Source organism: Apteryx mantelli, chromosome 5 (assembly GCF_036417845.1).
Source record: "Apteryx mantelli isolate bAptMan1 chromosome 5, bAptMan1.hap1, whole genome shotgun sequence".
NCBI lineage: Eukaryota > Metazoa > Chordata > Aves > Apterygiformes > Apterygidae > Apteryx > Apteryx mantelli.
The window spans coordinates 75,182,868-75,209,552 of record NC_089982.1 but is presented as its reverse complement, the minus strand read 5'-3'; the positions used below and the strand labels follow the sequence as shown (position 1 = coordinate 75,209,552).

Here is a 26,685-nt window from a genome sequence, read left to right as displayed (position 1 = left end):
AAATTTGTGCCTAAAGATAAAAAGGCAATAAGAAAAAAAACAAACAGATTTACATTCATGGTTTGGGGTTATAACCTTCCCAATAATTTTCCTTAAGAAAATACACCACACAAACATGGTTGGTTTCTTTTATTTTTAATGGGAACGTGCCAATGGAATCTATTCTCACTGAATCATAAACATCTGGTTTTTGCTCATTTCATGTTCCTGTTTTTCATGCAAAATGAATACTTTACGTATTCTATAAGCTAGCTATGAAAATAAGAACAGAAATGATAAGCCAAAGGCTAACTACTGCCCTCTTTGAAAGTAAAAATAAGATACACTCACAACATTTTTGTGGATATTGTCCAAAATATCTGAAATGCTAGAAATGGGCTATTCCTCAGTAAACAGGCCTCTAACAATCTTCCATTTCTCCTTATAGGCTCATTGGAAGAACACCTGAAGAACTTAATACAGAGCAAATAAAAGAGATCTTTTGGAATGTATGAATGATTCAAACCTGGCTTCCTGAACAGTTTAGACAGTCATATTTTAATGGGATTTTTTGAAGGATTTTTTTTTATTTCGCTCGTGACCACTACTTTCTTGCTCTTTGTGTCAGGATTTGGGAATGCTAACAGTAGAAGCAACGTTGGAAAGCCAAAGTCATTGAACTAGTCACGCTAATAGGGTTATATTTTTAAAGCTTTCTAAAAAATGGATGCACTTACAAGTGGCAGAATAAACATTAAATCGATTTATCCTAGAAAAGGGGAGGGTTCATAAAAGCTCTGTTTAGCATAAGTGTGGTTTTTACCATTATTTTACATTAATAATACTAAAAGCAAAAATAACAGAATCTTCTTTCATTGTTCAGACAATAGAGATGTATCATTTCGTGCATCTCCAGGATATAGGAAGGCTTTTAGATCTGCATAAAAGAAGCTTTCTTAGATATTGCAGTTGCTACATGTTACAGCACAAATACAAATGGATATAATTCCTCAGCACTACATTTTTCATGGTATATCATGCCTTGTCACCCCATTATATGACACAGCAAAACACACCAGGACATAACTCAAAACAAGAGCTGAAGGGTTACACAGTATTTACAGGAGAGCTATATTTGATCCAGACTCTCAGATAAACATCCAAAGGACAGGTTCCCTCATTGTGATAAAAGGCAATTATTTTACATTGTTTTTATTGCTGAGAGTATATACACAACTAAATTTTCTCTTTTCAGAGGTATTAAAACTATTGTACTTAGGGATTCTAACAAATTCTCTAGTCATAAGCCAAAATGCTACTTTAGTGCTATTGTTCGATATAGGGTTTGGGAGCTACAGTAACATTTTCCATAAGCAAAAGAAACAAAGGATTTCACAGGAAACCATTCCATACAATCACACTATTCAACTTCGCAGGGTTACCTAAAGAACAGTTCAGCCCTTTAAATTTAGAAATTAAACATGGCATTAGAAATAATTTTACCACAGGTTCCATTTGCTAAGTGCTGGTTTAAGAGGTATACAATGTAAGTATGTGCGACAAACAAAAATATTGAACAGAAGTAAAGTGTCTTACCAAAAACGTGGACAACCTTTGAATCCTGAAGCATGGAATTCCCACAGGAAGCTTGCACTGTAACTCTGACTTCACCTGTCTCAGCAAACCTTGCCACCAAAAAGCTCTCCAGTGTAAGAAGTGGCTTTAAAAACAAGAAAAAGTTCAAAGTAGATTTTTAGCAAGAACCATGAGAATAGTGTCTGAAGTGGCAGTCATCAAAAATTTTCAGCAAAAAAGATTTCACATGAATTATTTTCTAGAACACTAGTCAATATTTTATTAAATGGCTCAATTACAATTTTCGACATAGGGAATTCCTTTCTCTTAATGGATTCTCTATATACAGAATCGTTGCCAGATTGGGCAAATATTTCTTTTAGAATAATTGGCAGAGCATTAGGCTTTGATTCAAATCCCACTGAAACAAATGGATTTTGAATCAGGCTCACAAAGCTTTACAAGATCATATTCAATGAGCCATTTGCCTCAAAAAATGTGAGCTATAGTTAAGATCAAATGGATTAATTCTGTCAACTTCCAGCATGACCCATGGAAGTTCATCAGCCTACTGTAACTTTAAGGTGGAGCTGAGATATTGTTTCCTGACCACACCTGGATGAATTACAAAACCCTCCACAACACTGGCGTGCCTGTTCTAACTGTGGCCGAGCCAATAATAACAAACAGATACAGGCCAGGATTATGGTAGATAGCACATTTACAAGAAGAAAATTCATTGTGCTTATCTGAAAGTATTCCTGTCTCAGACACTGCTCTTACTCTCTCTCATGAGGAAAATATTTTATTTATCTATTATTAAAAAAAAAAAATCTTAAAAAGAATTAACCCAGCTAGAGAAGAAACATTCCAGATAGAAATACTTGGATATTTATTGCTTGAGGGTATTTGCATCTAGTCTTTCTATCCCCAAATATCATTATCTTGTTTGAATGCTCTTACTCTTTTGATACTCTTTTAGACAGGAAATGGTCCATAAATTTAAATCAATTCTAAAAGGGAAATTTCCATTTTCACATAAGTAGCAATAAAGCAAAATGAACAGCCTAAAATATGCGATTAAACAATGGGATTCAGGTATTGTTTGTCAGAGAATATAACCAGCTACGTGGAATGAAAGATGGTCTACATGAAGTCATGTAAGGTGAGAGTATTTTTGTTAGAGTAAAAAGTGTCACTCCATCTTTATTGGAAAGAGGTTGAAAATAATCTCAGTCAAACTATTCATGTACCTGAAGATTGTCTCCTATCCACCAGTAGAAGACTGTCAAATTAGGGTTCTTGGGCAATATGATGGCTGTCAGATTCACCTCCTGGTTTCTGCCAATGACTGGAACCACTTCCAAATTTAAAGCCTGCAATGGAGCTGGAAAAAGTTCCCAAAATATCACTAAACAAGAATCCATCAATTTACCAATGCCTCTTTCACTAAATGCCTCTCACCTCCATAATGGCCTGCACAAGGACCTCACTAGGTCCTGAACTTATTTTTCCCTCCTCCTTCTACAACTGTCTGGAAAGGTATGTTTGGAAGGACTGCATTTCAGTCAAACTTAAAAAAATCACAAACAAAATCCTAGAGCAATGTGACAGATGAATGTACTTCTACAACGTATTTTTCTGTGTGCATGTCCAGTTCTAGAGACCAAAAATCAAATATACTCCAGTTAAGAAGAGGAAAAGGCAATCTCAGCTTTTTTATTTAAGCAATGAAAGATCAAATGAACAGAAATCTAACAAACCTCTCAAACTGCTAAGGGAAAAGCAGAAAACTGAAAAAGAAAGTTGCTTACTGTTCATTTTCATTACAAAATATCAGCTGTTAGGCTCATATCATACATAATCTCTCATTAATGCATACTTTAAAATAAATATGTACAGTGGGAGCATTTCTTTGCAAATCAAGAGATAACCTCTGTACACTAAAACGGGCTTTTAGAATAAGTTTATTCCTTTCTGAACTTTTGCCTACGAAGGCTGAAAACATTATTATAAGTATTTATATAAAATGTATAAAAGAAATTCATCACTAAAATGTTTTTATGTGCTTCTTAATGTTGTACATGTAGTTTGCTTCACAGTACAGTAATACTATTGAAAGAAAAGCTCTGTCTCAAGAGTTCTCTGTTTATATCTTTTTCAGAATGTCCAAAGGTAAAAGATTTATAATATTATAAAGTGATAACTAGAATTTCTTAACTTAAGTTGCAGATTCTATTCAGGATACCAAAGTACTGTACAGTCCAAAATGCATTTATTACATAGAATGAATACTAACCCACTAATATTTGTTCTAAGTATCTTTTAACTCATTCAAAGGCCTTTCATCTCAATTCAAACTTAAAGGTACTCACATTGGTCCAGGGCCTTTCTCTTACTCTCTTTCATTAACTGAATCATTGCCCATTCACTCTGACTAGGAGATTAAACCTCTCTGAGAGCAGGTAGCCTGAATTCTACACACCCTGCTTTTTTCCACTTCACTTCTACCAGACTGTTTGCTGCTTCACTGGAACATAAGATACTCTATTTTTATTCTGCGTTTTCTCTGATGACTGTCTAAACATTTAAGTGAATTCAAGAAATACTGGGTGTTTAAACAATTGGTTTCTTCAGCACCTTCTTTGTGAAATTGAATTAAAACACTCCTCCCATTGCTGGTGTCTTGGGGAAAATTCAGAAACTGTAGGAATTCCATTAAATCTGTTATTCCTCAAAATAAGTTTTCTTTCTGATAATACAAATTAAAAAAGCCTGGAAGGAATCTGAATCACTGTTTTGATTTTGCAATACATTTACTTTTTCTAAGAGGAAATTGATCATTTTGAGATATGGTTTTGGTCCTGAAGAAGGTCAGTTTCTTTTTCAAATTTTTTACAGGGTCAGCTGTTTGGCACTTGAATCATGCCCGATTTTACAGTTTGCCATTCCTATACAGTAAAGACCTAATAATAATTATTGTGACTCCTTCCATTTGTCTGAGTTACACAATTCCAGAATGTATTTGAATGGGTTTCTTTGTGTAAAAATCATGATAGTGCCCTTGAATGTATAATTAGGAATGAAATTGAGTTATATGATTTCTGTTTAACCAAGCTACAATTTCAGTACATTTTTCAAAGCTTCCTGATTCTCCATATCAATTCCTACAACCTCCGCCTTTCACATTCACAGACTACAGGGATCATGGTTTCAATCACACAAAAAAGAAAATGTATGCCTAGTCCTTCTTCAGTTTTTTTTTTATTCTGGGTTATCTACTCATATTTATACTATCAAACTTGCTCTAGTTTCTCTTGCAGTTTATTACCAAGTTGTAGATTTTGTGCTGTAGATTTTGTGCTCTGCATCAGGAAGCATAATCTGGATCACAAACCAAAGTTTATTTAATTGTTCTTCAATACAGGACATTCCATACTGACAGAATTTGACAGGAGCCAAAAACAACGCCTTCATCATTCGCCCCTCATAAAGTCTACTGGGAATACATCAGGAGGAGAGAGTGAAAACTTAAGAATTTACGGACAATTCTGCTTTCATGATTTTCCACAACGAAAAATTACCTTGAACCAACGTTTCTCTGGAATGTGAAAATATCGGTTTAATTAATGATAGTTAATTTCCTCAAATATTGTAATTTATTTAGAAAACTAAACTGTGTAAATCAAATACCAAACATTTATTTAAGCAGGAAGGGTATAATCTCTCCATGATCCTTCTATATCGTATGCAATATCCAAGGGCAAGCTCCAGATGTGCTCAGAAATTAACCAACAAATCTGCTCTTAGCAGTCCATCCTGTCTGAGTATTTCAACACCAAAGTCCTTTAAGGCAGCGGTCATTTTATTCTTGTAACCTGCCACAGGCTCTGCAATTTGTAAATCCACTGCATAAAACACAATTGGCATCTTTTATTTTTACTGTTTATCCAGATGTAGGCCAAATCGGAAGCACATTTTGAGAAAGCAATTGTTCAGCTTTCCATCAGGGCTTGTTACTGCTTGTCATTCTCTGAACAATAAGAAGAAATTCTCCCTGGAGAATGTTACACAGTTTTTGCTGTTCATTGCTTGTACAGATCTACCAACTACTTCGGTGCTTAATCTCCCTCTCAGCACTTAGAAGCTCCTAAAAAGTAAAAGTAAAGCCCTAAAAAGTAAAAGTAAAGCCTTAAGTAAATTCTCCAACTCCGGAGCTGTAAAATGCTATTACTAGATTTAAAAAACAAAACACAATACAATAAACAACAAAGAAAAATATAATGCAACTGAGGCAGAGAATTAGTTTCTGATCCTTTCCATTTGATCTCAATAGCAGTTTTGCCATTAACATTAATGGATTGGTCTCCATCCGGTTAATCGAGGCAGAACTGGAAAAACTCTGGATTCAGGGACACTGAATAGTAAAATACAGAAACATCAGCAGTTACTAGACAGGCTAGCATAAAACACACAGATTTGTGCACAGCTTTGTATGTGGTTTCAGTGCTTTCTATTGTTTTGAGATTAGTGATAGAAGATACCACTCACAACGGTGGGAAACAGATACCTGGAGAACACAAGATGAGTATCTTTTCTTTTGATGTTACTTGTTTCTGAGTTTTTGACAAATCTGAAAAAAGGCAAAGCCATAGTTGTCTTGAATATTGAAGGAAGAGAAAAATTCAGTTCCAGTTATGAGTTTCCTTCTTAATTTTAATTATGAGATGACTGAGGTACATTAAGCTTCTGATGGTGCATGATATTCCCAGTGCTGTGCAGTTCTTTTCTTTTAAATCTACTTGATAGTTTTTATTTGGATCTTAATTAAGAAGGGAGGGGTAGATTTCTCTGTCAAGTGATACTGCCTGCCAATATATAGTTAAATTCAAGTAATACATTAAAACTCTGTGAGAATAAATTTAACTATCTAAATCTAGATTCAAGTACTTTAATAAGTAACCTGAGTTTTAGAAATGTTGAAACTTTGATTTTTCCACCAATACCTACTTTTAGAAAATCATGTAAGAGCAGATACATTTTTCAGTATGTCGGTTCACTTGCTTCACACAGTGGATGTAGACTGAAGTGTTATATTTTAGCTGCTAAGATTGCCAATGGGGTCTTGAGTCAAGACAAAGGTCAAACCTGAGATTTGAACTGAGCCATGTGTGCTATTTAATGCTGTTCAAAGACTAATAGACCGTTCTTCTCCCAAATCTAAAGAAAACTAACACTGATCTCCTAATACATTAGGTTCACAAGCCCCTGCATTAAGAATATACAGCAGTGCATGACTGTATGAGATTATTGAAAAAAATGTGTTTTTCCTAATTGTGACTAGTAATTTTTTTTGCCCCATAGTTGTCATAAACTTTTTATGAAGCTATAAAAGCAAGAAATCAAAGAGATGACTTACAATTAACTTGGACAAACATCACAGCCTCATCATGTCCAGCAACATTCTCAGCCTTAACCGAGACACGATAAATCCCAGGGTTCTCGTAACGGTGACGAATCGGTTCTCCAGTCATTGTAAGGTTCACATATATTGCCTTAAAGCCATCTCCAAGATCTACCTGGTATTTGGTATTCAATATATCACCCTAAAAGGAGAATATATTAACAGTGTTTTAAATGACCAGAACTCAAATAGACAGGATACATTATTATCACCATTTCTTGAATAACAGCAGCATTTCCAGCACCAGCCAGATGTTTTAACTAGATTGCAACAGTTGCAGTAAAACCATGAAACCCATTACAAAGATTCTGGAGCAACAGATGTTGTGCGCATTAATAGGGATAATATTAATCGTCCTCAATAAGGCACTGTCCTAAAATAAAACACCCCAGACTACTAACAAGGCTGTAAGCATTCCACAACACAGAAACCACCTTTGCCTAATGTGTCTGGACATTAACCAGCACAATGGTGCAAAGCAACCCCAAGTTCTAGGGTTATGCTCATATGATTGCAAACATCTGAGTATTGCTGTTTAGCAAATTACCACTCATCCAGTGGCCTGTGTTAACTGACCAACCGTGAACTTCTAACCTACGCAAATATAAAGCAAAATTAATTGGTTTAGACCATCTTCACAGCACCTTGTAATTACAGCCTCTCTATATGGCCTTTAAGACCCAACCTAGTATGCTTGCACAGAGGTATACTGCATTATACAGAACTACTAGCACATTTAGAACTAATATGTTCTACTGCAAAATTAGATACATGCTTAATGAAGCAGAGAACTGAGCTGAGTTTGGAAAAGAACTTAAAAATCCAATCAAGTATTTCTGCTACTTCAAGCATCTCATATGCTTTATAATTCACAATACCTTTAAATATTCCTTTAAATGACACTGTCTTCCAAAAGTTGGCCCTAAAATACTGCAACGACTGATACTGTTGTCAGAGGCACCATCACTCATGTTGCTACAGTGTGGCTGCTGTGGAGTAAAGTCAGGCCTGTGCTGTGTGGACTGGCCATGTGGATGAAGCCTGAGGAAAATTCATTCTAGCTGTCAAAAGCAATGCTTTCTTAATACTGTGGCTCCAGCAGCAGTGCTGGCTTAGCATGCTTCCCTTCTTCCTCTGCTGTCTATAATATGTTCTTGCTCTTTATGCCACAGTACATTGCCATCACAGTTGTGCAACTAAAACAGGTTGCGGGGCCAGAGTTGGTAGAAAATTCTCTGTATTGTGAAAACACAGTGTTGGTCTTACAATTTTCATTGCCTCCAGGAAAGGAATTTATACATTCATACACTTGTCAGGTGACCTGAATGGCAATCAGACTAGAGAAGGATTGCAACCCATCAAAGTGTTCAAAAACTACTTTCACATGAGCCGCTCTCTGAAACAAGTCTACATCAGAACTTCATCCCCAAAGGCAGCACTAACGTAAAATCAAAGTAGGCAGCAAAGCCTAGAACTTTCAAACCCTTGTATCACACAAGGAAAGAATACTTGTTTGGAGGTTTTTTTCTACTTTTATTATTTTGCAATTTCATTGATTTTCTTCCATATGAAAGAGCAATGCTTGTAATTTAAGAGAATACTCATAATAAGGAACCTGTACAGTTATCAAATATCTAAACCCCATGTTTCAACATACACAAAGGACCTTGAAAGTGCCTTAATGTGAGCATCTTTTTTCCAAATAACATCTTTCTTTTGACAACAGACGGGTAGAATTTAGCAGACGAGACAATATATTATTAGTTTAAAGCACAAGAGATGTCTTCTTGCCAGCAATGTGCCGGTAAGTGCAATCTCTTTAGATGACATTAGCTTGCAAACAGTTCTTGCTTGCTGTTTCTTATGCCAGCAAGTGCACATGCATATTTTCTCCAGGTGAGAGAGGAACAATATATAGTGTTGAGAGCCAGTAGATGCAACTTTCTCCTTATGTTTTGCTCTAACTCCTTTCCTAATGTAAAGATGCGAGTGCAGTGTTCAAAACACGAAGCCCACTTCTGTTTCCCTGGCCTGGGAAGAAAGATAGTAATGGACAGATAACAAAAGAGTCACATAGGAAAAATGCAGCTAAATCTAACAGGAATTGGGCCTTCCCTCCAATTCCACTGAAAATAGTTATTTTCATGGCATTCGTTATTCATACATCCAGCCAATATAATATGGAAAAAATAATTTTATTCTTATTAATTCTGAAGTCACTTTCACAAAGAGCCCAAAAAGAACTGACACCTGCTTTCTTTACTCCCTGATGCCTGGCATTCCTGCACCTAGCAACATGCATTCATATAAACCAGTAATTTAACACTGTTCTTCAGACAGAGATAGCATGTTTTGGTTTATCTTAGTGGACCTGCTTCTTAAACTCACTAATTGTTATAAATTCTCACGAGACTGCTTTATATATAAAATCTTAAACAATGCGCAGGACATTTGAGTATATTGACTCTTAGCCATAGGGGGCAGCAAACTGTTACATTTCTTGTAAATCTCCATCCAGTTCTATGTACTGAGTAAGCTATCACCAGAAAAGCAAGCATGGGATTCCCTTTCAGACTCCTGGCTTTTGAAGATTTTTGAATAGTTATAAATGTTTTACATATTGACAGAGAGATTCATGAAAGCTTCAGAATCTATACAGTAGGGGAAAAAAGTTCAATTGCCAATCAAAATCATTAGATTCCAAATTACAATCAAATGCTCTACTCTTACAGCAAACACATTTCAAAACTAATTAAGAAAAGAGAAGGAAGTTTAACTTGCCATGCAACTGTCAGTGCACTGCAAGCATTTGGATCCAGAACCTGCTATGTGTTAAGCAGTACTGTGTTCTGCACATAACCCTATTTTATTGATTCTATTACAGAAATAAATCCCAAGTCCCTGATTTATATCACACAGGCTTGCCAAAATGTGTGAATTTACTTCAAGTTCTTGCAAATCAGTGGTGTCAGCCAGGATGTACAATACTCCTATCGCCTGAGCACAACAGTTAGAACCTAGTATCTAAAAAGCAAGCATTAAAGAACGTACCCAGGACAAGCAATACATCTGAAGTTACATACTGCCTTTGGTCAGGGCCTTAGGGCATTGTCTCTCTTAATAAACAGAAAAAATATATATGTCTTTGGCTACACAACTAATACATAATGCACGTTCTTATGCTGTGCTATTTGCTGATTTCTGTAAAGCTTTGCCTGATTCCTTTTTGAAAGGCAGATTTTAAAAATCACTTAAACCACAATATGAAGTGCATTTCTATATAGTTCTCTGATACAACTGGTGAAATTTTCACTCCAAGGAGACTTTGGCACTTCAGTTACTTTGAACGGGGATTTTCCAAGAATTTAATGCCTTTAGGGAACAATGACTGGACATGCAGCAGAGGAGACAAATCCTGTCCTGTGGACAGAACTCCATGGTTCACTGAGTTTACTGAATCGTCAGAACAGAAGTTGCAATACTTAGAGACTCGTTCATCTTTCTCTCAAGCACTAATTAATCTCATACATCAGCAAAGCAGGTAGGAGAGAAATTGGAGTCTGCAATGAACCCTAAACACAGTGAGGAAACTTTCACAAAGTGTTCATTACTACCTGCTCTTGTCTGACAATGAAGGTGATGTCTTCCCCAGGCTTAACAGCCAGGCTTTCTCCTCTGATGCTGATTTGAAGTCCCTTGGGAGCAATCAATGGACACATATGCTGCACTAAGTTCTGTTGCAGGTCTATACCACCTTCACACACATTAGAAACAACTTTTCTGTACCTGCAAAAACAGTAAGCAGCGAGCACAGTGAATTGGAGATGAGCAGAAGAATGCTTCCAGAGGCACTGAATGCTAGTGTGACAGTTGCTAATGAATAATACTTGGGTTCATCAACAGACAAGATTGCAGCTAATTGAACACACCTTGTAATGCAAAAACTTCGATGATGGATGTTGCCTCTACTAAGTCAAATCTGTTGAAGGAAGAGGGCATGGAGCATGATGAGGATTTTGCTTCCATGCTTTGGAAGGGTCTGTCCCTTCAAACTTAGAAACATGCCTGATCAGTCCACCAGGAACTAGCTATTCCACCATCCTCTCTGCTATACCCTTTCTTATCTTTCAACACTCTTTAATGCTCCAGAGGTCTTGGCTGCTGGATTTTGCTGCCCTTATTTATTAGCAGACTTGGGCCTTAATCCTATCCTATTCTACTTGTGCATTAAATGTGGTGGGCTCAAATCCTAAAGATCAGGAAGAAATTAGACCAAGCAACTCCTGCATTTCCCCAGAACTAATTACTTATCTGCTGCTCTCAAATCTATGCATTTCTTAAAACATTTAAAGCATTTATTTTATGTAACTGTCTAAAAGAGCAAAAAGCCTAGCATTTTTTAAGAACTAATAAAGAAACACTTCGAAGTGTACAGTAATTATTTACAGATTGGTTTAACTCAGGTATGTTATTTTTAAGCATCCTTTTAAAATCTGAGTCAGATTTTATTTTTCTGAATTCAAACTTTGTATATCACAGCTGTCAGCCACAACCCAAAAAGCATCATTTTCCTTTGTAAGGCAAATATACACAGAGACCGTGGTTCTATTGCCAGATTTGACATTTCATCATTTGGTTCTCATCTCCACAACCGACAGAGATGAAGTTATGATAAGCCAGAATAGATGCCAGCTGCAAGTTATTCTCAGCACTGACGTCAGACTACACTGTAGTGTATATTCTATGAGCTATTGTTCACGGTTCTCTAAAGTGTTCCTTTGATTCCGCATGTCCCATATGGTTAGGAAAAGAATCTATTCTTTATAGAACTCTTTATTCCTGTGGAAGTGAGAGAGGAGCAGTGGGAAGTTCTCTGAGATGTTACTTATTCCTCACTGTAATTCATTGAATTCATATTGGAAATTGGTCTAAACCAAAGCAAGGTGCTAAAATAAAAGGCTTTGAATGGACATTACTATCAGAAAACTACTGGGAACAAGAACATCCTCCCTCTTTTCAAATGGGTTAGTTTTTGAACCGCTGTGAACATGTAAAGTAATGTTTCTCTCTTTCATGGTTTCTGCACATGATCTAAGTCAGACTCAGAACAGCTTACCACATTTACCATTTTTTACAGTTTGCCTTACTTAAATTTTCTTAAAATCACTTTGTGACCTTTGGTTGGAATATTTTCCCTCACTCTGGAAATCTCTGCAAGCCGGTAGAACATAAAATCAGCTTACCCACTGCTGCTTGTAAATGCCTGCCCCAGCACACAGTCTTCAGGAGGTGCTTCTGGGTTAAACCAAAAGTCAGCAAAACATTTACTAGAGTCCAATTTCAGAGGTGCAGAACGCTCAAACCCATAATCACTGAAAAACATCAACACTGAGTGTGTTACTACCCCTGCTTTATTAGTGAATCTAATTTGGGGTGGATGAGACTACTTCTTTAATAATAAAGGAGAGTTTTTGTAAAACTATCTGCTACCAGCTGAACACACAACTTGATGAAGCCAGTTATGTTTTAAGGGTAATTTCAATGGGAGTTGTGTACACCTGCGGGCAAACTGATTGTAATTACTTTTTCAGTTCTGCAGAATTAACTCTCTTGGGAGCTTAGATTTTTAAAAGGTTTCCCTTGCCATTCAAACCAACACATTTTTCTGTCTTTTGCTTCACTTGCAAATAGAAAGGGTTTGTTTGCTCTATAAATCTAATCCAGTGATCTTTTTTCAAATCTTAATCAATAGAGAAAAACATCAGGATTTGTTCAGTCAGATGAAAAAAACATTTAAAAAATTGCAATGTTTTTAAGAAAAGCAAATACAAAAGCACCCTGTTATTCATATCCACTGCATTGTTTCTTGGTTGTTTGTAGGCCGGTTTGTGCATGGGGAGGGGCAAAAGGAGGGAAATAAAAACATCTCAAAGTAACATTTTACTACTGATAAATCTAAAAGTCCACAGACAGACTCACCATAAGAAGTCAGAGTTCACACATTCACAAACTTTGGATGTGAGAGCTGATGTGAAACTCTTCCCTTTAATGCACCATGATGAAATCTTCCTCTTCCGAAAGCTCCTTTGTTGACCCATGATGCAACGATCACCCTGAACAGCAAAGCACTGGATTTATTGCACACCATAACCTACACCACACAGACGTTGTCTTATGTTGTCACGAGAAAGGCTGGTTTTGTTGCCAAGACTCTGTAAACTTTTATCAACTCTCTACTTAATCATTGATATAGAGCAATCTATAGCAAGTTGCCTATGACAAGACTCTAAGAATGTGACCAATGAATTTGGAACTTGAGATAGACCGTAGAAAAACAGACTCATCAAAGAAGGAAAAATATATATTCAGAATTCTCCCAGTTGAGTCTGCTATTCACAAGACAGTCAGAATTTCTGTTGTGACCCATGGCATATATTCTTCTTTTGACTGAGTGAGTGAAGCACATGTGCTTAAGCCTTCTCCCTTTCCTCACCTCATCACTCTGTGTAAGCTGCATTTGCCTATAAAGCTCTCATATCCACTCTTATCCGCTAATGAGACATTGCAGGGCTGCAGAATATGCCCCATCTGTGGAATTATTTCTCAGTAAAATATATTTCAGGGCACAAATTCAAAGATGTGCATGGAAATTCAAGTGCAATTAAACCCATGTTTCATGTGTGCACAACCCAGGCACAACTCTACAACTGGCTGTTTAAATACTCAAGACTTGATTCAGATAGCTGAAGTTCTATCTAAATCACCATGAATTGGGTAGCTAGTCAAGAGGAAACACCAGCCACATGGTCGCAGATACAATTCAGACTGAATCTAACACTCCGCTGGTAACTGAGCAGCTGCAAGGACTCTATCAAAGTCATTTTAGTAGTTTCTAATTTCTGAAAGACACTTCAGTGTCAGTATCCCAAAATACTTTTATTGTTTAGGTTCAGATCTGCATAACATTCTTAGTGAATACACAGCATTCCCAAATGGAAAGTATAAAATTAGGCATGGGAACTAGCAAATGAGAGTTGGGCAGCTGGAATAATACTGAATAGCATGCAAAAAAGAAACCTGCAGAGAGAGAGAACAAATGTACTGGAAGAATTGTAAACATAATAATCACAATGATTATGAACAAATATGACATATCACGCTTAATGTAAAAAACTCACATTGGGCTCTTTACACAATGCATTGTAAAGAGACTGTAACTGCCCAAAATTGAATTTGGCCAGAGCACCAGGATCAGCACAGCCTTAATACATTACTGCAGAAATGGTATTGCCCACAACAACTGGACTCCACTACATGACTGGTCCACTGACATTATAAATTACTTTTGGAATGGGTCTTACTTATGGCAATTCATATATGAGTACAGTATGTGGTCAGGAAGCTGGCAGAACATATAACTGCATGTTCAAATTGCTTCAATCAATACTACAGATTTTAATTTATGGTATATGCTTGATAATCCAGCAAAACCACCTATTATTATAGCAGACCCCCAAATATACTTCCGTCTTTCCCAGGCTACAGTTCACACTAATAAAAGGAACACAAAATCTTTGCCCATTTTAAACTGTTCTGAAATCAGCAAATACCAACCTAAGGAGATGAAAGCCAGGGAGGTGGCATCCCAGCTCTATTAGAAAACATTTTCATAGCACACAATTCTACATAAATCTGAAAGCTCCTGAAATGTTATGGCCTTTTAATATAAGATTATGAATACCTGTAGATTTGTGAGGTCCCAAGATTCATAGTCATCATCACTGCACTCCCTGGGGAAGGATGGCCTGAAGTCCACCTTCACCAGTTCCCAGTCGGAACGGTAACTAATATGTCCAAAGACTCTGAATAGATCAAAAGCAAGATCTTACAAGAAAGAAATATCATACATTTGAGATTTCAGTTTTTGTTTTTTTCTCCTGATTTCCATTGGCACGACTCCTTACTAAAAGGTCCATGGCATTTGCTGTTCTTCTTCCTTTTTTTATTTTAATACATATAATGTGTCTACTTAGAAAACATTTGTCAGTTGTCCATGGAACTCTACAGTGAAAAGATACAGCTCATTGATTAGATATTTCCCCTTCCCAGCAAACTATCTAGGAATTTAATGGAAATATACTACCTTTTCCAACTGGGAACCCAACATTTTTGTCTATTATCTTGTTATATGAAACGCATAGAGATCTCAGATTTTGACCAGAGGTATTAAGGTCATATCAAAGTGCAGAACCTAGGCATCCTAGATTTGATTTCCAGCTCCGCCATTCATTTCTTATGATTATGGACTAACTGCCTCAGTTTTCTGTGACTTGACTTTCATAGCCTTCAAATGGCAATATTGCTATTGATCAAACTCATAGCAGAATCATGAAATTGTATTCATTTCCAAGGAATACTGTGAATGTACACATTGTGCTGGAGAACTCTGACTCTCCTCTTCCCTTCCTGTAAATTCCTTTTTGAAAAAAATGAAAACCTCCCTGCTTAAAAAATCAGGCTTCACTTTCAAAGTGGCCAACATTTTCAAAGTCAAATTTATTTCCAAAACAAAATGGGTAAGTATGACATCCACCAACAAATTACAATAGATAAAGACTCTATTTAGGCAAAAGTCAAATATATTTGTGGTTTGCATGAGAATGTTCAGGCTTATGTAGCTTATTTGCCAAAGAATTTAAGGCTGATTCTGAAGCCAGGAATTTCTGTGCAGTTCATACTGCACAGAGTTCATATTCCAAGCATTCTCCAAACTAATTCACTAATTTTCCTCAGTTTTGTTCAAATCCAGACAGACCAGGAATGGCACAGATTTGCTAAAAGCACTCTGCTGCATACAGTCACTTTTTCACTCGTCCTGAATACCAGGTTCAAAGCAGAACTAGGGTAGACCAGAAGCGAGGATATGGTGGATTCTCTGCAAAGTACAGAGGTAGCAACGTTGCACTAAGACTGTTTCCCAGTAGATGGACAAGGAGCTCCGAAATCTACCACAGAGGCTGAGAACCGTAGAGACTAAAGAGGGACAGTGATTTCCCCTTCTCCTTTCTAGTGTCTCTGCTACTCAACCTTAGTAGAGAGATGTAGATACCATCTATAGATGGCTGCCCATACTGTCCACCTTATAATGACTGAACAATCCATGCTTACAGGAAACTTCACCACACAAGTGCACTTAATTAAACAGAAATATGCATTTCTTTATTTTGTATTTCTTACTCTTTTCTAAGTAAGGGTCTGAGATTAAAGGACTTCGATGACCTACCTTCTTTCTTTTTAAATCTACCTGTGGTTCAGTAGTAGAAACAAAATACACAAAATCTAAAAAATGTAGCTCGGTCAACTGGCTGTAGGAACGCATAGGTGTGTTGTCCCACTTCTCTCAGCTGCAGGACTATTTTGCATTGAGAACTACAGGGCTGGTTCCTTTTTCTGGTTCAGTTATATCCTGAGAGCTGCTGTCACCACACGCCCTTATTCACATGTAGTTACATATGCTATAAAGTAACTACTTAGGTGGTCTCATGCTTTTTACACAATGCCTGCTTCAATATGACCTGCTTTGCTGACAGGTATGAAGTATCTTTTGCATACTAAATACGTGTTCCTTTTTTTCTTTTTTTTCTCCATACAAGATACTAAAGGAAGGCAGACTTCACCATGTGCTTATGCAGCTAGCTACCTTAGCGAATGCTTCTTTAGAGACCACGAAACATTTCAGACTGGTTGCATGTCTTTTATTAACTCATACCAACAAATATATTTAAGTGCAAGGAGTCAAGTTCTGTCAAAGCCTTGCTCCTGAATACAGAAGGTTATTTTCTACAGAACAAATGAATTTTTCTTCATTCATATTAGGTATCTCAGGCAGATTAGTCAGGAAGATAGAGGGAAGGAGGTGGTTTGAGGATATTAGTCCTTTGTTAGTACCAGTCAGCACAGAATGCATCTTCCAGTGATGTGAAAGAGTCCACACTTCCAGACAACTCCTCACTTTCTTTTTTAGATCAGGGATTCATCCATGCCTGCATTTATATTTTAACATTGTATTAGCACCAACTTAACCGTAGCCACAGTATTACTGTATGGGAGCTGTGGTAAGGGCAGGTAATGTGCACAAGCACATCTCGGTGAGCTTTCAGACAGTAGGACAACTCTGAGCAGAAGCCTACAATGAATAGGAAGTTCCACTGCTAATTCAGCCCTGATGCAATTCATGCATAATTTACATATGGAGAACTGATCTGGGCTTTGCAGGAAAGGACTTTCTGTTGTAGTGTGAGAGAAAGATCCTTCCATTCAGCTTTCATTTACAGCATCCCAAAAATGTTTTAGTGTAATACACCATTTATTGTAATGCTAGTACAATGAGGGTAAAATTAAACTTTTAAATAAAAGCTACACTAGGCAAATAAAACTTGAGGAACACTTAGAGAAGTTGTGCAAGTTCAAGGCAGCAGAGAATCATGAAATTCTCCTGAAAGTGTAAAAAAAAAATCTCTGAACTATTAGTAATCATCTTTGAGACCTCATGGAGGATTAGGGTGATTCCAGAGGACTGGGTAGGCAAACATTCTGCCTACATATAAGAAGAGAAAAAGGAAGGCCCAGGGAATTACAGAGTTCACTCTGATGTCCACAAAGATACCAAATGACTACAATATTCACTTATAAGCACCTTGGGGATAATTAAGATGATAAACAGCCACTACGGATTTGTACAAAACAAATCATGTCAAACCAATGTAATTTTCTTCTTTAACAGGATAACTGGCCTAGTGGATAAAAGGAGAGGAGTAAATGAGGCATATTTTGACCTTTGTTAAACCTGTTATGCAGCTCCAGCTGATATTGTCTTAAAAATGGAAACATATGATGGGTCCACAGTCAAAGTTTTTACTTAACGATTGTGTTGTCAAAGAATAAACATACACAACTTTTTGAATAACACAGAAGGAAGTGATCGAAATTCAAATTACACTGACTGATGGAAGAAAAGGTCCCTTTTCCAAAGGGAAGGTTTGGGGAATTATGGTGAATTATATCAAGAATGCAATGTTGCCTCAAAAGAAGAAAAACTAATTCTAGGTTGTATTCAGAACTGTCAGAAATAAGACATGGAGGTAATTATTTTGATAAACTTGGCACTGGTGGAGCCTCTGAAAGAATACAGTGTCTAATTTTGGATGTTACATGCATATTTACAGACTCATTGCAAATGGATTAGAGGAGGGACAAGAATGACTCAGAAGCTTTTTAGAATGTGCAACCAAAGAAGAAAAATGGAAAGAATTGGGTTTTCCTGTGGAAAAGATAACACAGAGAAGTAAAATAAAATGTCTTCAGTGGGTCTTGCTATGGATTGAAAGGTTGTCTTCAAAGAGACCTGGAAGAATGGCATGAAAGGGGAAGGACAAGAATCAATAAGCTTAAAAGATATAGCTAGAGAATTCTATAACGGTAATGAAATGATCTACTGAGGTTGTCTATTCTCCCTCACTGGAGAGAGGAATTAGAGAAACATCTGGATTAGAGCTAGGGATTTGGTAACATTTTAAGATATCTCCAGCTGCACATCCTATAATTTTATAAAAATTACAGAAATTTCTGTAGAAATTTTGAAAATTCTACTAGAAAAATACAGAAGCTACAGGCAATATACATGTGAATACAGCAAAAGCATTGGTCTTACTCCCTTCAATGGATGAACTATAAGCCTCTCCTCTGTGGACTTTCAGCAACAGAAATATCACTTCTGCCTGGCAGTCCAGGCGCTTGTAGACAATATACTAATTTCCATTATGGCTCTACTGATTCTACATACCTATGACCATGTTTTGACAGAGCACAGGTACTACACCAGTGATCCAACCATTCTCTAAGTTAAGTAAAATTCATGAGATTTGAAGAACAGTGCCTCATCGACACAGCCGCAAACCCCATGTAAAATGCAACCACACAACTTTGGGATTCCTGAAACAAATTTTCAAAGGAATCAAGTATCTTACATGCATCCAGCTTAGCAAACTGTTTGAAAACTTGGCCTCATGATTATTAATGCTGTTGTTGCAATAACAGTTGTAGCCTTATTGAGGTCAGGAGTTTGAAGACGCATCAGAAGAGCCTGTTCAAGTGTATAGACAAATATCACCAGAATTAAATTATTGTTCCAAAATAAGAAAGACATTTTCTAAAAAGGATTCAATGGATAAGCCAAACATATGAACTCCAATAGGGCATTACATGGCAGCAATCATAATCTAATTGCTCACATGCAAAATATCTATGTCCAATACAATCACGAATGGAAAAAAATGGAATGGTGCAGCAAGTGCAGCAAGATGATTATAAGATATATATCAAGACGATAGCAATTCATTAGCTAGTACAACATTCTTCTTGATTAATTATAGTTCATTAGAAAGCCATCAGATCTATGAAAGGCAATGCTAAATAGTTTTTGAAAGAAATTCCAATTACTTTGGAAATTCATTTACTTTTATTTGCAAGAATTTGGGATCCATAATTTTAACTTCCCTGTATCAGTTGCCATAACAACTTTGTACATTTGTTCCTACTTCATTTATGAGCGTATTATTTTTTAATTTGATTGCATCATTTGAAAGCTAAGACAGTTTAATGCAGTTTTTAAGCTAACTCATTTGAACTATTTGCTGGAGGAATTCTGGTTATTTCTGTCCCTGATAAGGCTCATAATTGGGGCGCTAATTTAACAGAAATTATATGCAATGACAATCTCTTACAAGAAATTCATGCTTCTATTCAGTAGAGGCTCTTAGTTCACATGAACAGTAAAAACTATGTTGCTTGCTGTCTGTGTCACTTGCAAACCACCTGACTGAAGCTATGATGGTGATGATGCTGGAGTCTCACAAAAATCTGTCAGATAAAGATTCAGCTTCCATGGCTTCACTCATGAGAAGTTAGTTGATTTTTACAACACACTGCCACTCTCAGATGTCATAGGCATAACTTTTTACATCCACTGCACTCACCTTCCTCTTGTGCTTTTCTGTTGTGTTCTTCAGGATTTTGTTCATAGACTTTCACAGCATCAAAACACAGTCTGTGCCAGAGCAGATGTATTTTAGCTATAGTATCCCATGTCATGGATCTAATGCCATAAAAATTAAGACATTCCTTGAGTAACTTTTTGTAATATTATGTTGGTTTACCTCTGAGCTGTTAGCCATATTTTATCACTCTGACCACAGAAAATGGTTTTGAGCAGCCTGATGTCCAACATACCCACCAGATACTCAGAGCAGCATAGCTGACCCTGAGACAGTTTTACTTCACTGGTGAATATCTGAGAACACTCAAAGATCTCAGAGCTGAGGAAGTGATCCTGCTGTACTGCACCACATAGATCATGAAAACAGCACATGTGGAATTTATTCAGATGTTTAACATGGCAACTCAAATTGTCCAACTTTTGCAGTCGTACTGAAGGGTAGTGATGACAACAGTGTGATGCATAGCTACTTTTGTTTGAAATCAGATGCCTTTTTCATTCTAGACATGCTGCTTTAATCTCCCAAGTGCTGCACTGGCATTTGCTCTCCTCTCTATGACTTTTTCGTCAACCAAGATGTTCTGAAACAGCATGCTGCCAAGGTAGCAGAATTTGTCTGCACAGTCCAGAACCACACTGTTGACACACTCCACTAGCTTGATGTACCACGTGGAGGTGGAACAGGACTTCTCTTACTTTGGGAGAGCCCTCAAATAGATAAAACTGTTGGCAGAATAAGACTTAAGATTTGAATTAGGGTCAATTCAATGCCCACATCACTTTTATGTGGTGTCATCTCAATGGTTCTAATCTTGTGTAACAGGTTTGATCAATTTTTCTATGCAGCACCTAAGCAAAGATGTCCAAACATGAACAAAAAGGCATGTACCTAACATTCTCTGTGGATCTAAACCTCAAAATCCAATAGTGTGCTTGTGATCAAGCTCAGAAAGGAAAACAGACTCTCAGAGCTGATGGTTAACCATTTAAACAACTCTCAGTCTGTCTCCTGAGAAGTCTTCATCTAAATGGAAGTAGTCACAGAGCCACACTGAAAAGTGGTATTTGGGTTTTGTTCCCCAAGATAAGGCTTCTTTTTCTATAATAATCATATTAGAAGGAACCAGAACTGTAAGTGAATTTACTGTACTGTGAAAAATTTAAATATCCCTGATTATTTTTATAAAACAAGCGTAAATTCAGATTGAATACTTAACCCTCTTTATAGTTAGATATCAGAGGCCATTCACATTAAAACAGCAGCAACATTCTCAGCTGTCTGTTACGTAAAGGAGATGTTTCTTGTCAATTTATGGTGAGTTTAAAGAGCTGATAGACCTTTGCTTCATTTATATCTTTACTACAAATGATGACAATATAACTGAAAAAGCAAATAAATAAAAGCAAAAAAATCTTTCTTCGTTGTTCCTTGTGCTATTTGTATTATTATCATGCCTTGGAACATATAGCAAGACACATGGCCTCTCCATGCCAGGGTCTGTAAAGAAATGATCAAGCTGAAGGAGCAAAGTGATTAGGCAGTGGTACTGGGAGGATGCAACTTATCTCTTGTGTAACTAATGTCAACAGGCAGTGTTCCACATACCTCACAGAAGAGGTGAAATTATTACAGAAAATTTTTCAAGAGGGTTCAAGTTAGAAGAGTGGGTTAGGCATGACTGAGTAGAGTGTTACTTTAAGTCTACCATTTTCCAAAGAGAAACAATCAAACATATCTTTACAGATATGCTTTCATTTTAACAATTGTCTTTGCTTTCCTTACACTACTGTAAAATCAACAAAAACTAGATAAGTCAAAGAGTTCATACAAGTAAAATGGATGAAAGTAAGGTAAGAGTCAAGCTTCAGTCTGTTATACATCAAGATTGTAATTCAGCATATTTTTCTAATTCCCCAAAAGAACATAACAGAGGTCACATTTTCAGTGGCCTTCCTAAATTGCAACTAGAGAAATGATGAATGCTTCCATGTGCAAAAGTAGACACCTGCCTACATAAAATAACTTCATATAAACAGTGCTTGTGTACACAACATATTATGTGCAAATACACTGAGACACTTATGATTTAAGTGCCTTAAACTACAAAAACATGCATATACTTAATGTAGTAATTTTTTTTTTTTTTTTTGGTTTGGCTGCCAAAGTGAAAAATGAGGGAAGGAAACAATTTAGCTGAAATTGAACCAAAATATGCTTTTGCATTGTTTCCTGCCAGAAAAAATGCCAATCATTCTTTTACGCCAAAACATCTTCGTTTCAGGTCTTCTGGGGAAAAAAGAATGAAGAGGAATGCTTAGGTTCTGAGAACTGCTGGGGAAGACCAGGAAGAGGGTGCTCCCATTTTATCCAGCTCAGTGGCTCCATAATGTGAATTACCTCCAGCATTTTTTTTCCATCTATTTGATAAAATCCTGTTCAAGAACAGTTCTCCCTCAATTAAGGAGAAACTTGACATTATAAAGGATACCTTTACATCATTCAGCTGTCTGCTGTAATCTTAAAGATCAAATTTATCTGGGATACTTATAAAATGTTGTAAGTACTTCTTTAGCTAACGAATTCTATTTTTCTTCTACTGACATACTTAACAAGCAGATATCTTGCCACAAGGAAGAAATTCTTCATTCAGACTTCACCTTGCAGACCTGAAGTAAATGGCTTATGCTCACCTAAATTGTGGCTCCTTCATTTTGAGAAGAGTTCAAGGCCCCCCACAAATTTAAGTAAAATGTTTATATAATTTTATTGTAGGCCAAAGTTTCAAATGTTTAGCTCATCAGCACCACTAATTATAACCAAAAACTAAAAGGGAATGGTCTCCCTGAAAGAGAGGTTAGAGTACCAAAGTTGCAGGCACACACTTAGTAACTGGCTCCCCAAAATGTCGCAAAGACTTTATCCAAACACAAGAGTCACTGTGTCATCCTCTTTCTCTCCTTCCAAGTCTTTAAATATGGACAGGCGAACGAGGATTTTTACAGGACCTGGATTCCTAATCTTTCAATTCCTTTTATTCAAATATATTTCCAAGTCTGCCCTCAAAATATACTAAATATGGGCTGTAGCAAGGCACTGAAAGTGTTGGGTTCCCATGCTTCTGAATATGTTATGCCAACGGATGTAAAGGCCAACTTTATGAAAAGGAAAAAAACAAAGCATTACACACTGGAGTTCTTTAGAGCAGAAGGAGAGAATAGGGGCAGTCCCATGTTCTTGGCACCAAGATCACAGGTAGGCAGTGACACTACTATACACTGATTTGATATGCTAACGTGTGTTCACTGAGATGACAGCAACAGAATTAGCTGAGACCTGCCACTAAACTGATATCTAGATGTCTGGATTAGCTGACATCTACGTTAGGTTGAAATAGAGTAATCTGTTTGTTTTTCCAACGTTCTTTTGGCAAGGTCACCATTTCCTACCTGTCTATGTTTCCTCCATCTATGGACATTTGGATATGTTCCTCATTATGTAAAGAGTACAACAACCATTTCATAATTGACTAACGCTTCTTCAAACTACATTCAAAACATGAGATTACGCGGATGCAAAACAACCCCTAGAATCTGCCTTAGGAAATCAGTTATTCTCTCACATAATGAGATTTTATCTACTACTTAGCTACTTTCAATTTTTTAGGGCTGCAGTATAAGAAAGTTTGCAGTGAAGAATTCACAGCAGAAGGCAATTCCTCCACCTAGTAAGAAACACAGAGACAACAGGAAAGGTAGCACGCTGCCAATACGGCACAACAATAAGCCTACAAACTACAAACCAGTAAGAGCTGATGTTGACATCCCTAAGCTGAAGCAGTAAAAATCCAGATGTTTCTCCCTAATTTCTAACCTCATTTTTATACCATGTCCACCTTGCTTTGATTAAGTTTAAACTAGACTGTCTTCTTGCTTCCATTATTACCTAGGAAACCAACAAGAATGCAAAATCAGATTTCCAAGAAAGATGCACACACAGAACTGCTGCAGTTCAAAGGTGTCATGAAGTCCCCAAAAGCACATTAAGATGTTACTCTGCAAGACCTTAGGAAAGAGCCCTCTGGAAAGATTCCCGTAAGGAAGACTTTGAATCTAGCCAACATGAAGAAAAGAAGCTGTTGTTATGTAGCTTCATATTGGCCTTTTAAAAGGGACCACAATCTGCTGTACCATAGTTACCAGGCCTACTTGGTTTACACTGCATTCTAAATAACCTGGTTTGGGAGATACTCTCACAGAAGCTGAACTGTGATTCAAAAGTCAATTTAACAGCTTTGAAATTTTCATTATAGGAACTACTTCCTTTGAAGAGGGGCATCAATATTTCAGACACACAAAATTCTCCCTTTTTCCACTAAGTGGGGCTGTTACTTAATCTAGTGTTATTAAATGTTTTTTTTCCCCAAATATAATATATTATAAAGTGCAACATTTGGTTGCAGTAAATTTCACTCTTAAAGAATTGAGGACAAAACAATGACTATTAGAACATGTGTTGTTTTGATGAATTTAATATGTATCAGTTAGTTGAGAAAACTTCTTAGCAAACCTTCCTTATTCATTTAACAATAAATGGTAGATCTGAGCTCTTCATTTAGAAATTTTATATAGACTGTATTTCCTAAACTTTTTGAATACTTTATTGCTCAAAACACCTAAAACTCCTAACTAGATCTACTGCAGAGCAAAATGGAATAAAATATGTATTCTCTGGCATTTGGGAGTACACATTTTGAATACTGTAGGAGAGTGGGATAAATCATTTTGATTAATGCTGACTGGCAGATGACAATTCACTTTTCTGAAAACTTTGACAAGTCAACATTTCTTTTTCCTCTGTTTTGAAAAAAACACAACACTTTCTGAAATGAAGACTTGAGGTTCACATTCCCGTTTCCTCAGCAAAGCCTTTCAGACCACTTCCACTTTGGATTTATTAGGACAGAAAAGGAATTCAAATGAAAGTCTCTTACCTGCCAGGTCAATGCCCTAGTCACTGCGCTGGAAAAACAAAATGTCTCTCTTACATGCAGTGTTACCAGGCCCCTTAATGTCTTCTCCCAGACAATCTTTTTGTTAATTTTTTTTTTTTAAAACAAAAATTCTTAAAAACCTAGAAGCAAATTGCTACCCCACTGACACTGACTTCAGTGGAACCAGGATTTTACGCTCCCATAACAACTGCTTTCTGTACAAATAAAACATTTTTTGACTCTTCCGTGAATTTGCACTAGCAGCTTTAAATTAATTAGTCTCTGTTCCACCATGCTGCTGCACACTCTTTCAGTTACTACCCTCCCACGTCAGAATTATTTTATCTGTTAATTTATGTGGATTTTGACATTGGACTCTTTATTCAAACAAAGCTCCTACCAAAGGGAGAAAACGAGAATCCTGCACAAGTTAAAAATATCAGACAAGGTCCTTAGTAATGGATTTGGGGATTCTTCAGGATGAAAGACATTGTATTAATTTATTCCTTTACCATGCAGAAGTTTATCTTACCATATACAAGTTAATGTTCCCCCCAGAAAAAAAGTCACTTCCTTCTAATAAATGGAAAAGATGGCATATTTGTGGGTTTTTTGTTTTGTTTTGTTTTTTACAAGGAGCATGTATCAGTGGATGACATTTCTCAAAGGCAGCAAATCACTGTAGATTCAGTCATGCCCAGTGACTCAGTACAAGTGCGAAGTTTTAAAAGGAAATTAACAATGACAAAGTCAGACAGAACAAACAGTAGGTGGACAATGTCACCCTGAGGGCAAAACCCAATCAAAAGCCAGGAGGAGAGGTAAGGAAGCTGACAAAATGGCAACAGGAAAACACATACTGCAGGTTTATCCTTCCCGTTATGTTCAGAGACAGGTAGGAAAGCAGCAAGTCTTTTTAGGGCTGCTCTGTGGTGCTAAGTAGTCTACCTCCTCCATGTTCAGTGGAACTAATAGATTGGCCCTGGATTTAAGACTGGCTGGTATCAGATTCTTTTCTTCCAGCCTTAGAAATGTACAAGTCATATGATGCTTTTTTGTCAGTCTATGCTCACGTATCAAATCCACCTACAATTTGATATATTTCTGATGCATTACTTTAAAAAGGTATCATGTTTTACATGATCTCTTTGGCCTATACAGCCAGATATTTAAACACATTTTCACAAAATCTCAAGTTTTTTATGAGCATACAGTCATCACACACCCTTTTATCTTCCTAAAAGTACAGTACAGGAAAAGCTTTTGATCCCTGCACTTCCACTGAAATCAACGGAAGTCTTTCATTCAGAGACATCCTAAGTATCTTTGTGTGGTATATATTATATCACAAACCTATGCTTAAGAGAAGAGGAGGATGGTAGAATAATAAAGTTTGTTCTTCTCAGAACATATATATATAACAGAAGAGAAATAAGACAGTGGAGCAAGAAAGAATGAATAGTAGGCCAACTTCACCCCTGTGGAGTACAACATTATGAATATGGCATGATGCTTTTAAGTACATTGGGTTGAATTTCTTTTTTGCTGCAGATCCTTCATACAACTCCTATGCAGAGGTGGGTTTTTTTTCTGGGGAAGTGCTACTGGTACATGTCAAAGGC

At 36.8% G+C, this 26,685-nt stretch overlaps 1 protein-coding gene across 1 annotated transcript in view; it reads right to left on the bottom strand.

Moving 5' to 3' along the window:
* Positions 1–26,685, bottom strand: part of SORCS2 (sortilin related VPS10 domain containing receptor 2) — a 562,610-nt gene that overhangs the window by 20,623 nt on the left and 515,302 nt on the right. The window contains exons 15-21 of the mRNA XM_067298263.1: positions 14,760–14,880; positions 12,998–13,131; positions 12,262–12,390; positions 10,633–10,804; positions 6,974–7,160; positions 2,808–2,941; positions 1,576–1,699 (exon numbers count right to left, since the gene is read on the bottom strand). Coding sequence (XP_067154364.1) covers positions 1,576–1,699; positions 2,808–2,941; positions 6,974–7,160; positions 10,633–10,804; positions 12,262–12,390; positions 12,998–13,131; positions 14,760–14,880 — 1,001 coding nt within the window. The remainder of the gene's footprint in view (positions 1–1,575; positions 1,700–2,807; positions 2,942–6,973; positions 7,161–10,632; positions 10,805–12,261; positions 12,391–12,997; positions 13,132–14,759; positions 14,881–26,685) is intronic.